Genomic DNA, 13970 nt, shown 5'->3' with positions numbered 1-13970 from the left:
ACGTGCTACTACAACCAGAACCAACTCCACTACTTATAAGACATGTTGCGTTAAACAAAGATAGTGAAGAACATAAACGTCTAGTTAACGATGATTTTATGGATGATTGTGTCTACCAACCTAGCGATTTTAAAAGAAGATTTTGTTTGCAAAAAAATGTATTTCAACGGATAGTCAATAATGTTTACCTACATCACTCTAGTATGATAAGAGGAGCACCATCCATATTTTTCACAATAACGTTTTCCATGAACGAGCTAAATATATTAAAATTAACTATGATTTTATTCATAAAAAGCATGGTTCATAAAACTGTTTATTTTCTCTAGTCTCTACGACTGATCGACTGCGAATATTTTCACCATGGTATACTTTCCTAGTCGTTTCACTTCTTAGTTTTCAAAATCAAGCTCCGTCATATATTCCTAACTTGCGTGTGAGTAGGATGAGATTCATATATTCACAACTTGCAGGTGAGTAGGATGGGATAGGAGTTTTAGCGTATGTTTGTTTCGTGTAGTTCCCTATATTTTCGGGTTCCCTTTTGTAAGTATCCATAGTAGAGATAGCTTCCATATTTTGTTCAAATAGTTAGAAATTAAATATTTTTCTATTTTTTTGCCTATTATCTTAATATCTATTTTAGATGATGACAAATGTAACTTAATTTAATTTAAATTTGAATAAGATGTTAAATTTATACACTTATTATTATCTTAAATGGATAGAAAGAAAATTAGAAAAAAAAAAATAAAAATATATTTAATTTCTCGCTACATTAATACCCATATCATTGTGATTAGCTTCATGAGCTTTTTCTTTATCAAATATAGAAACTATTGATGACTTTAAAGCCTTTGGGCATCTCGATTTTTCCTTTCATCAATTGATTCACTTTCTAGAATGCTAAGTTACATTGGGTTTCCTGAAATGTTTTCGTGTTTTAATAAATGAAGTCGAAAAAATAGTGCAGAAAAGAAAGCCACATAAGCAATCATCATCCCAATGAAGAAACTTTTTAGTAAATGAGAACCCACATTTCGCGACTTGAAAAATATGGAGAAAGAATGAGTGAGAAAAAGACGTTACCCCCACTGCCCTACCCTCCCCCACCACCACCCCCACCCACCCCACAAACAGCCAAATTCTCAGACACCATTTCTCTATCATATCTCTTTCTCCTTCCCCTTCACCCTCTGTACACACGAATCTTTTCTCTGATCTTCACACTCGTATATCAAGATTGGTTCGTGAATCAAAAACACAATCATCACACCTTTCGTCCTAATCCACTTCTGTTCAAACCTTCTTTACATTGGAAATGAAGAAATTATCATTTGATTTCGCTTTCAAAGCGATGTTAATATGTTCTATGTTTCATCTATGTCGGTCTGGATTCCTACCGGAGCCGGCTCAGCCGCTGAAACCACCGGACGACTCTTCTCCCAATACAGTCCCTTCGTTTCCGGTCCAGACTGAGTCAGAACTTTGCCGGTTGGATTTATCTGCCGAGTTATTCGGAGGTGTAAACGCCGCCTGTGGTCGTAATCTCGATAGGAGCAGGTGTTGTCCGGTGCTCGCAGCGTGGCTATTCGCGGCGCACGCTCGATCGGCGTTAGAGGTGAACGCTTCTGCTCCGGCGACTACTGACGCAATGCCCATGATGCCTGACGACTCTCAGAACTGTGTTAACTCGTTACAGAGCTCGTTGCAGAGCCGGAACATCCATATACCTCAGCCTAATGCCACGTGCGACGCCGTATTGTGCTTCTGTGGGATCCGATTACACCAGATCGGTTCACTTAGCTGCCCCGCCGCGTTCAATATCACGACGACATCTCGGAATGCAACTCCCACCGCCGCTGTCAAAAACCTGGAGAAGAATTGCCGGAATTCTTCCTACGCCGGCTGCACGAAATGTCTCGGAGCTTTGCAAAAGGTCAACAAATTTTCACTTCCCATGCTTCTGAATTTTCTGTTGACATGTTGATTTACCAAAATACCCCCCCTTTCATTACTTTTAAATTTTCTAACCATTTCTTAATCAATCAGTACGAATAAAATATCATGATTGAGTGATTGGTACAATTTTCAAAAATAATTGTGTTACTTGACAACACTATGAAATACCAACTATTTAGATTATTAATTTTTGTTTATGATCTTTTTGAAAAAAATTTAAAAATACTTTTGATAGTCTTAATAAACTGTTAAATACTTAAATAATAAATACACATTCTTTTATAAAACAATCATTCTTTGTGTCACGGGGTAAGAATGTTTTATATTTTACTATATTAGTTGCAAATTTCTTGTAAAAAGTTGTAACATAAATATTAAATAGAAAATGTTAGCGTCTAGAATCTTAAAAAGTGCCTCTTTGCATATGCACGAATATAATCGGGGTTCCACTTATTAATGTTTGGTCAAATTAAAAAAGCCACGTATAATTCAATTATGTTTGGGCTATTTTAGTGATTTGAAAAAGCAGATAATGCATAGAGTAAAAGACTAAAGTACCCTTGTTGAATGATTGGATACTACAGTTAAACGAGGGCAAAAACGGAACAAGAAAGAGCCATCATGAAGGAGGTGATCGGGCGAGCAAGATTTTGACACGTGACTGCCAGCTCATGGGGCTGACGTGGCTACTAGCGAGGAACAAAACGGCGTACATACCCACTGTTTCTGCTGTATTACGCGCCATCATGTACAGTGCGCACCCACCCCACGAGTCCAAATGCAGCCCTGATCAAGAAAACATGCCATTGGCCGTCGATTCATTGCAGTTCGAGAAATCTGCATCATCTTCGTCACGTGCTGGTTTTCTTGTAATGACGATAATGCCCCTGGTTTTGGGGTTTGTCTAATCGTCGTTATTCTTTTGTCACGTCCGTTTTGGATTGTTTTGTGATGGATTTTACTGTAAAGTGCATGTTACCTGCTTCGGTTTTTCGTATTTTGGTGGATATGAGACGGAATCACGTGAAAGGTTTCGTGGGGCATAGCGCCTAATGTTTAGGGTGTTGATGCCTAGGGGTATTTTTGTCTTTTACCTTAAGGGCACATCTGTATTATTCTGGATTGTAGTTAGGAAGGAATTTCGATTTTTTTTTTCAACAAAGGAAATATTTAAGAGAGATTATTTAAACTGGTCTTTAAGAACTAGTTAATTAACAAAAAAAATAGTAACTACTTTTCTTTTTCGAAACGCATGTATTTTTGGTTATGCATAATTGTTTCAGAGTTTGTGAGATATAACGTAAAAGTATTCCAAAATATGAAAGATTAAAAGTACATAAACAAAGTATGTTCTAGAATGATATCGTAGACATGGACCCTGGACGACCGTTTATAAAAAAAACAAGTAAGATCTAAAGATTGCATTGTGAATGTGATTTGTCTAGGGAATTTATATTAGAATCAACATATCTGATCTAAAAAAGATTTGAAACAATTGTTTTAGCTAAAAATTGTAAATAATGGTTAAGAAAATATTATAGAAACTTTTCAAGTCAGTAAACTTGTAGATAATGATACATGTTTAAACATACAATTGCAACCTCATCATCAAGCCAACAAATAAATATCGAGTCACTTCTTGAAGGATATATTGGCTGATACTACATGAAATATGTTGTAGGGAAAACAAATTTAGCAAACCATTAATGTCTTGCTCTAGAACTATTGAGAGGGTCCCCTCAAGAAAGATTTCTAAAACTCCTTATATATTGTTACAATTTTTAGAAATGAAGAATTCAAGGACGGTTACCTAGATAAAGACAAATAAAAATCATCGATATGAATGCTTTTCACTATACCAATTGTATGGTAAGATTATTTTGCAAACATTATATGTATTTGTTATAAATTTTTATGATGAGATTGCTAATGTAATATTTTGTAGATTCATGTATTTAAAAATGCATGCATCCCCTTACTGTAATTGATAGTGCCCACCTGAATAATAAATACGTTAAACCCATGTTCCTAGAGATGACCATAGACAAAAAGCATAATATATTTGGGATATGAACATTTTAACCATCATATCTGATAGGGTCATTTCCATTAACATAGCTATCCAAATCAAACGCATATCATAGACTATGTTGTCGATATTTGTTGATTTGCGAACAAAGATAAAAATACATAAGATAATAAAAAAAATTGTTAAGAGGGAAGCATGTAAAGTTTATAAAGAATTTGATTTTAAAGATAACTTGGCTAGGCTAGTATGTACACTTATTGATGAGTGTTGTAGATGGATAGACCTAATTGGTTTCCATAAATTGGCAAATAAGTGTTTTCCTAGTGTTCATTATAATATAATGACATCTAACAGTGAAAAATCGATTGATTCATTATCAAGAGACACATAGAAACTATTGATTACAATGCTCATTGACTTTTTTTCATGCCACAATGCATAAATGATTATGTCAACATCGTAATGTAAAACATAATTAAGATAAATATATGGGAAAATGACCTTTGAGGGTAATAAAGTATTCGTCTTATATTCATTAGGTCCCTTATCTTTTTTTTTTGTCTTTATTATACCATTGAACTTATAATCCCTGCTCACCAAAACCACCGCGACCGGTTATCACCTGTTTTACCGGTTACCACATTTAATTAGAGATGACATGTCTTATTACGTGGAATTAGAACACATTTAATTACCGTTTCTCTTTCACGCATTTGTCCTTACAGTTAGGGTTCGTTTTAATTGAGGGAAGAAAAAGTTCAATCGAAGCATACGGTTAGGAAATTGAAGAGAACTGGTGAATGCGAGTGTTATAGTGAAAAAGATGGCCTCCGATTCCAAACAAAGTAAGTATTTAACAGTTTATATACATTATAATGGTTTATTCGCACCAAAACCATTAGTGTACTTGAACGCTGTTGTTGTTTCAATCTGTGATGTCGATTTTGGTGCAATGGATTTCAAAGACTTTAACTTGTTCATTGCAAAGTTGATTGAAGGCAGTTGTGATAATGTATATTATTGCACTAGAAATGAACCGTTGGCAGAGGGTATTAGGAGAATTAGGAATGATGCTGACTACTTTGAGTTTATTGAAACGGGTTATAGTGATGAAGCTGGTCTAAGAATGAATGTGTATATAGACCACGAAAATGAACCTGTACTTGATTGGGCTGATATGGAAGTAATGGAAGATGATGAAGGGCATTATTCTGAGGAAGACCTGGATGATGATAAAGATTCACAACTTTTTGATGATATTCCATATGAGCATGTGGATGTAGATCTTGGCAAGTATCAGGTATCCCATGTGTACATGCAGTGGCAGCCATTTCATACCTCAACAGGAATGCAGAGGATTATGTTGCACCATGGTTCCATACAGCCATGTTCTTGACTTGTTACAACCATACCATTAACCCACTTAATGGTAGTTCCATGTGGCCTGAAGCTCCCTACATGAAGCCATTGCCTCCTCAAAAAAGAAGGTTACCAGGAAGGCCAACCCTTAAAAGGAAAAAAGATCAATCTGAGATGGAAAGCAAGGGGAAAACAAGACATACTATCTCAAAAGCAGGTTCAGTTAATAGATGCACTATTTGTAGAGAAAGGGGCCACAATACATCAACATGTCCTACTAGACCAATAGATGTAGCATCCACTTCAAGGCCAAAAAACAAGAAACCTAAAAAATGTAAAAAAGAGAAAGGTATGCTATTAAAACAATATAATTTAAATGGAACATCCAACTCATTAACTACATATTTGTATAGCAGGTAAAGTGGAACCAGTTCAAGTGGATCCAGTTCAAGCAGATCCAGTGGATCCAGTTCAAGTACCAGCTCCACATGTTGATCCAGTTCAAGCAGATCCAGTGGATCCAGTTCAAGTACCAGCTCCACATGTTGAACCAGTTCAAGAAGATCCAATGGATCCGCTTCAAGTACCAGCTCCACATGTTGAACCAGTTCAAGCAGATCCAATGGATCTAGTTGATGTACCAGCTCCACATGTTGAACCAGTTCAAGTAGATGATCCACATCCAGATGTTGATGTCCCTGCTCAACCAGTTGCAACTAGGCAGAGGATACGAAAATACTCAGAAAGAATTACTAAGATAGGGTTGAGGAGGAAGGTTTTGAAGAAAGAAGGAAGCATTGGACACAACCCAATGGTGTTGGAATGATTTTATTTGGAAAGACAAACTTTTAGTCTTGTAATTATGTAATTGGGAAAACTTTAAGAATCATGGCACATGGCACATCTTTTGACATATTAGGACAACTGTGGGCCCAACTTTTGTAATAGTGCACATGCAGATGGAATATTACAACTTTGTCTTTTATCTATATGCTTTGGTGTACGGTTATTTACATATAGATTGTTTAATCTTATATTATCTATCATAAATCAAGTAGATTTAGTATTAATACATTAAGCAATGTTTGATGTTGTTGTTGTTGTTAATCTGGACCATTTTACCCTTGGATCACATCAACACATTAACAATTGATTACTGCCAAATTTAATCTGGACCATTTTACCCTTGGATCACATCAAGACATTAACAATTGATTAATGCCAAGATTTAGTCTTAATACATTAAGAAATGTTTGATGTATCCAATGTGGTTAATCTGGACCATTTTACCCTTGGATCACATCAACACATTAACAATTGATTACTGAAAAATTTAATTTAGACCATTTTACCCATGCATCATGTCCAATTCATTAACCTTTTAAACACATTAATACTTCTTGGAAAGCACTCAAAACATCAAACTATCATTAATCAAAAAGATTTAGTCATAATACATCAAACAAATTACAACATTAAGGATTACATTTAGTCTTTGAATACAACTAAACTAAAGGTTAAATTAAGGGCTAAACTACTTCTTAAACACTAACAACAGAAACAACACAATCATCACAACTTTATGAGTAAATAGCTTCCATTTGAGTTTTTCAAACTCTTGTCTAACAACCAAATTTTCTTGTTCCATCTTCATCTTACATATGCTGATCTCGTTTTCCAATATAGAAACTTTGAGGGTTAAATTGCACAGTTCTTTTTTGTCCTTCCCAGAATTGACTTCATTTTCAGGGGTTTCAGGCTCCAACCATTCCCAGAACTTGCATTTTGGTCCTTCATTCTTGAAAAAAGTAACAAATTGGTTAAAGAAAGAAGATTAAACGAAAAGTAAAAAACAATTGCTTTACCATGGAGTTAGGGCACAATCTGAATTTTTTTCCTGGATTGTCTTTAGTTCGTGAAGTTCGTACACGAGATGGTAACCCACAGTAACAAGGATTTTCAGATTGAAATTCAACATTTCGTTTGGAAGAAATAGAAGAAGAAGAAGAAGACATGTTGATCTAGGGCAAGAACGGGCAAGAACGATGCAGTACTGCAACTTTGCAATTAATAAGCCCAGTTTATGGTACATAATGCCACGTAATATCCACATAAGTAGTAACCTACAACAACCGGTATCAAGGGTTTTGGTGAGCAGGATTATTAAGTTCAGTGGTATAATAAAGACAAAAAAAAGATAAGGGACCAAATGAGTACTTATAGAACATTTTATTACCCTCAAAGGTCATTTTCCCTAAATATATTAATATAAATTTTGTTTTACTTTACATGACAATTTGTTGTTATCCATACATCTCATAACTTCAAAATCATGTTACCATTGTGTAGAGAGTTTTTGGATATGAGGATTCATAAGTTTGTAGTATGGAGAGTATACGGGATAGATATGGATAGATATCAAGTGACCGACCAAAAGTAATATGATATATTCAACTTACAAGCCAAGACATATAGATGTATGAAATGTCAATTATTTGTATACTATGTGGTCATGCAATAGTGACTTTCAAATAAAAAAGGTATAAATAGTATAATAAAATGGTAAGTCGATATTCTACAATGGAGACATATTGTGTATGGATGTTGTGTACAATGTGCTAGTTCCAAATAAATACAAACATACAAATGAAGTTATGCATGCTTTACCACCATTGATGGACAAACACTAAGTTGGACTACTGCGAACCATAATTGTATCCCACCTGAAGGAGAAGATATGATAAAGAAAACATCTAGTTGCTACCAATATATAAAATACATATGCCTAAAATGACAATCTTTGTTCCCAACCGATATAACAAAGTCTGAACAATCTAGTAGGAGTAAATCTATGGTTAAAACTAAGTCTAAGTGTAAGGTCAATGTTAGTGAAAGATATAGTCAACAATATCCTACATTTGATTAAATTTTTTTTAGTGAAATATTTAGTTAACCATATCCTACATTTTGATTTAAAAAAACCTTAGATATGTACATTGTAATATGTAAACAAAGCATCATACAATTTTCACTTGTGTACTAGTTTAACAAAACAAAAAACCAACACATCAAACAATAAAAAAATGTGGTAAATTAACACTTTCTACTCACGACCAACTAGTAGATCACGACAAAGGAGCACTCTCCTTCTAAGTAGGTTTTGATCTCCTAATTAGCCAATTATCCACCTAATCATACATAAATGTTAATCACTACGTAATCATGAATAAATATTAATCAAAATATATTTAATTGTATGATACACAAAAATTATAAAGTAATATGAATACAATGGAAACATTACTCACACATGTATGTTACGTCAACTCTACACGCCTAAGTCTTGGTTATGTAATGCCCCGAGAGATGACACTTGGTATTGGACTATTGGGTTACCAAACGTCTAACGATATGAAAATGTCTCCATAATTATAAAATTAAGAGGTTAAACTTTAGCAAATATAATTATGCCAAGAAAAATTATTAATGTAAAATAAGTATTTTTCACGTTAAAAGCATACATAAACCCCTAAGATGATATAGTTTTTCTCGGACAAAATGGCAATCGATCTCCTCGTGTTTTGTCCTCTCGTTAAATACAAGGTTTCGAGCAATATGTATAGCAACCAGATTATCACAGTGAATAGGAACATGAGTTAAATTGGGGACAGCAAACTTGTTTAACAGTCTTGTAAGCCATGCTAATTTAGTTGTGACCCTTGTCATACTCCTATATTTAGCTTCTGCTGAAGACAAGGAGATAGTGATTTGCTTCTTGGATTTGCATGTTATAACACCCATAATCAGAAAGACCAAGAAAGGAAAGGAAAACCCTAAGTCAAGGGGGTCAACTCGTCGAGTCCAGGGTGGAACTCGACGAGTCCGAGCGGGATCCGGGTCGAAGAGTAAGTGACTGACTCGACGAGTCGGAGAGTGGACTCGGCGAGTCCGGTTTGGATTGGGAAACCATAAATCCGGGACTTTGGGCACTATTTAAGCGTCTTATTCTCTCCATTAGATGCCCCCAATAGAAGGCAATTTTTTAATGTACCAGAGAATAGGCAGGTTTAGGGTTCCTTGGAGCCTCTCTCATCCAGAAACTAAAACCCTCGGCCTCCATTGTTGCATATTCAAGTCTCTTGCCATTTTTAGGTGATTTGAAGGAAGAAGGAAGGAAGGAATCATTGGGGCTTCAAGGATTGGATTTAGATCCAGAGTTTGGGTCACCTTTCAGAGTTATTGAAGGTATTAAGTCGTTATTTTCACCCTTCTTCATCTAGATCTACCTTGGTTATGAGTTTTGGGGCTTTTATGCCATGTTTAAGAACCATTTCGAGTTAGAAGCCCAGATCTGAAGTTGCTACTTCAAATCTAAGTGTATCTTGGCCTAGAAAATCATAAAGCATCAGTCTATGGGTTGGTTGTTAAGCGTCTTTGTCTTAAACCCTAGTTTGTAGTGTTTTGAGCCTTGATCTCTTTAGTTATACGTAAAGTTTGCAACTTTATGTGGGGAATGGACTTTGGAAGTATGGATCTATGATTTGGAGCCCCTGCATGGCTCGAAAAGCCACTGGATGGATTAAGAACTGGAGCGACTCGGCGAGTCACATGGGTGGACTCAGCGAGTTGGATGAAGATGGGCAGGAACTCGGCGAGTTGGAAGAACAACTCGGCGAGTTTGTTGAAGATTGCATGGGACTCGGCGAGTCTACTCTTGGACTCGGCGAGTCAAGTCGCGAAACCCTAAACCCTTCAAGTTAGGACTCGGATCAGTGAGTTGAGTGGGGACTCAGTGAGTTAGACAGGTCAGGACTCGGAAATTGGTAGACTCGGCGAGTCAGGGGCTGACTCGGCGAGTCGAGTAGCGAATGAAAGGATTCTGAGCTAATGAACTTGGCGATTCAGTAGTCAGACTCGGTGAGTAGGGTTGACCTGGAAGGTTGACTTTGACCAGAGTTGACTTAGTTGACTTTTGGAGAACAGTTAAGGTAAGTGATATATGTTTTGATATTGGTAGATTTGGGAGTTAGTGAAGCAGCGGTTCAGGGAATTGTCAGTCAGCATCCATAGGGGTTACCAGCAAGTTCAGCAGTACGCGGTGAGTTTCCCTTTGTGTGAATGGGTCTACGGCCACAATGTCGGCCCATATAGTTATGAGTAGGAAGACCCGGGGGTTAGCCCTAGGCGCAATATGCTAGAATAATATTCAGGACCAAGGTCCAATGATAACGGGCGGGTGCCCAAGGAATGGTTTATATGATAGTTTATACTTGTTGTTTGTGTGATACATGTATGTGCCTGGTAGGGAGGTGAGTGTGGGCGAGGTCCCGTATCTCACCAATAGCAAAGTGTAGACGGTGTTCCATATCTCATTAGCAGCAGAAGAAGGGCGAGGCCCAAGTTAGGGAAAGAGTGAGTGTGGGCTGGGCCCGTATCTCACTATCAGTAGGAGCGTAGACGGGGTTCCATGACTCATCAGTAGCAGGACAAGGGCGAGGCCCAAGATAGGTGAGGCCTCAGGACAAGATTTATTAGTATATGTTAGCTTATGTGTTGTGATATGCTTATGTGTTAGTATATGTTAGCGGGCGAGGCCCAGGGACAAGCGAGGCCTAAGTGAAACAGATCTGTATCCGAGCGGGGCTCGTAGCCAGGCGGGGCCTGGAGCGGCGGAGCCGTTGTAGTGGGCGAGGCCCGAAGTAGCGGGCGTGGCCCAATATATGTTGTATGTGTTTATGCAGGGTATGTGGTAGGTTGGGGAACTCACTAAGCTTCATGCTTACGATTTTTAGTTTTGGTTTCAGGTACTCATGTGTTTTAGTAGTTCTGTATCCCAGAAAAACCTTGTAAGTTGACCTAAGCTAGGTCCTTATTATGACCAATTGATGTATGCTTAGAGGTATGATTAAGACTTAATAGACCTTCGAGTTTGTTAGGTACGTCCTAAGCCCATCTTGTAAATATGATTCTAGTAATTCTGGCTTTAGCGAAAATTTTGACCTAGATGTAGGTTTATTCCAGACTATTTTAGGGAAAAGTTTTGATAGTAACTAGATCTCTTGATCAGTATAACCGCTTAAATCGTAGTGTCGTGTTTACGCTTAGAATAGAGTAGCACCAAGCATACTCATGAACCTATTTTTACGAGGTCTTGCGAGCGGTATGAACTCTACTCACGACAATCTGTCCCTTGCGATGCCTGAGGCAAAGTCGGTGCACCTTTAGCCCTGCCAATCGATGCTTGGCTGCAATCATCCTCTCTTTGAATGCCGTGTGTCTACCCTGTTACCTTCTTACTTCTGTCCGAGTGGCGATAAGGTCCTAAGGAGAGATTTGGCCTCTGAAGTAGTAGTCTCTTTTCGAGTTTCGGGTACGTGAGACGGTATGGTCTGTAGTAGCGCACAGTTTTCGAACTCGGGTTGTAGTCTACCTGCTTTAATCCTTGATGTTCGCGATCTGTCGGGTCTTCGCCGGGAGGGCTCTGTCAGTCGGTCCCCCGTGGTTGAGGTCATAGCACACTCATTGGTCTCCACATGGTGGTTGTTGTCATTGTTGTCGACATTCAACCCTCGATCACGATTGCCCAACGGGGCACATGTTCGATGTAGTCAAAACGGTTCGTGGAAACCCTTGCTATGCATGGAGGATTGATTATCTACGGTTCCGCTTCTGATTCTTCTCATAACCATTCACCATTTCTCGAGTTCGGATTGGGAAAGTAGGGGTCGTCCGATAAGTAGGATCTTGCTATGTTGTACTTGCGGGAATAGGAGTGGAAGAGATAATTACTAGGCGTCTAACTCTATAATTATTTACTTATAGGGGGTGATCCTTATTAGTTACTTCTATAATGACAGAGTGCATACTAATTACATATAACAAGATATGATAGACCTTCGAATAAGTGATCCTACCCTAGGTCCACATCCAAACAAGGAAAAGGAAGTAAGGCAATGACCACAAATTCTAAGTCTATGATTTCTAAGTTATATATAACCTTAGAGTATCCACTTAGGGACTATAGACCTATTATTAAGGATCTATTTACTTTTCATATAAGTTATGATATTACAAAATACTCCTATAGTATTTTAAACTCATGTCCTGTTCTAATGTTCTCATTGTGGTAGTGTTGGTAAGTTTTTAGACTTGTTGCCATATCATAACCATTCTTGGGCATGTGCTAATCACTCCTCGGACTAGCATAGTTGATCAGGCTATGCCACTCCCAAGACTGACCATACATCCCCGAGCTTACCTGTGATATTCAACAATCATTACTTTTGTTTTGTTCTAGAATGATGCTGACCTTAGTATGTATGCATGCATGTATACTTTTAATGAGAAACTATTTATTTCTAAAAGTATAGTTGTTTTCAAAACTTTAAATTAGAGACTTTAGTCCCAATGCATTTATAGTTTGTATATCTTATGTGGTTCGATATACTTAGTTCAGTATAAACAATACTCTGATACCAATCTGTCACACCCCAAACCAAGGATGGCGGAAACGTCCGGGGGTGGAGGACTTCATGTATAGTATCACAACAACGTGTATAATAGTGCTCAAAGTAAATACAACCATCATAAATATAATTGAAAAAGTTACACCAAAGTATATGTTTACATGATTCAAATCAATTACATTATGATGACAAAATGAACTATTTAACGATTTATCGTCCCATCCTCAAAACGCTGTTGATTTCCTGTTTCAAGGAATTCCTGAGAATACAAGTTGTTTGAAAAAGTGTCAACACAAAGTTTGGTGAGTTCATAAGCTTTTGACAGTATGAGTTTGAAATCGATCTTTGTAAAGAGATGTATGTTACCAAGAAAAATCCAATATTTTCCTTATAAAAGTTATGTGGTCCTGAATACCAGGACCGGAAATGAACAAGTATTTGTCATACTTAAAGATATAAAGTGTTTTCAAATTGGCGTAAAACCCTTTCTGATTTGAGATAACTCCCGAAATGAATGGTGTGTAGTCTTAAATACCAAGACTGAATATATACAACAATATCTGTAATTATTGATATAAAAAGTGATTTTAAATCGACATAAAAACCCTTTTTGTTTTATAAAAATCCCGTAAACTTTATGTATTGTTAGCTCCCTATGTGAGTCGCTATAACCATACTATGACTAGAGGTAACCTGCACAACGTCTTTTAGACGCCCTGATCCTATGACTCTTGTCACCCGCAGACCTGCCGGTCCGGCTGTAGCTAGCAGCGAGGTGTGGGATGTCAACCCCAATATAGATCTATACATAATTATCACGCTCTCCCTACAAGAGATTTTGGTTATAACTTATAGGAATTTGGATCCCGTACTCGGACGTACAGGGAGAGAAAGTCTCACAACCTGAGTTAACAAGTTTACGTGTAGTGTGCGTAAGTGTAGAACCTTTTTGTATGAATGTACCCTTTTTGTGTAAGTGTGTTATGTGATGAATCATAAACTATACCTATTATAGTTTATCCAAAACGTTTGTAATGTATAAGAACTCTTTTATGAAAATGCATTAGTGTTATGAATCCATGAACTATGCTTATTATAGCTTAATATACGCGTTCTAAATGAATGAAAAATCTTATCATGAATGACTAAGTTTC

General features: G+C 37.1%; 1 protein-coding gene across 1 annotated transcript; it reads left to right on the top strand.

Moving 5' to 3' along the window:
- The first annotated feature begins 1182 nt into the window (after positions 1-1182).
- LOC111914475 (uncharacterized GPI-anchored protein At4g28100) lies at positions 1183-3151 on the top strand. The gene is made up of 2 exons (XM_023910214.3): positions 1183-1939; positions 2547-3151. Exons 1-2 carry the CDS (start codon positions 1322-1324, stop codon positions 2868-2870), a joined length of 942 nt encoding a protein of 313 aa, XP_023765982.1. The 5' UTR covers positions 1183-1321; the 3' UTR covers positions 2871-3151.
- Positions 3152-13970: the final 10819 nt, after the last annotated feature.

This window comes from Lactuca sativa, chromosome 3 (genome assembly GCF_002870075.4).
Source record: "Lactuca sativa cultivar Salinas chromosome 3, Lsat_Salinas_v11, whole genome shotgun sequence".
NCBI lineage: Eukaryota > Viridiplantae > Streptophyta > Magnoliopsida > Asterales > Asteraceae > Lactuca > Lactuca sativa.
Note: the sequence above shows the minus strand (reverse complement) of the source record. Positions and strands in the feature narration are given on the sequence as shown.

Excerpts from the sequence above, each read along its gene's own strand:
- LOC111914475 (XM_023910214.3), top strand. The coding sequence starts at position 1,322 with ATGAAGAAATTATCATTTGATTTCGCTTTCAAAGCGATGTTAATATGT. Across the intron at positions 1,940-2,546 it reads GTCTCGGAGCTTTGCAAAAG|TTAAACGAGGGCAAAAACGG; the intron begins GTCAACAAATTT and ends TGGATACTACAG.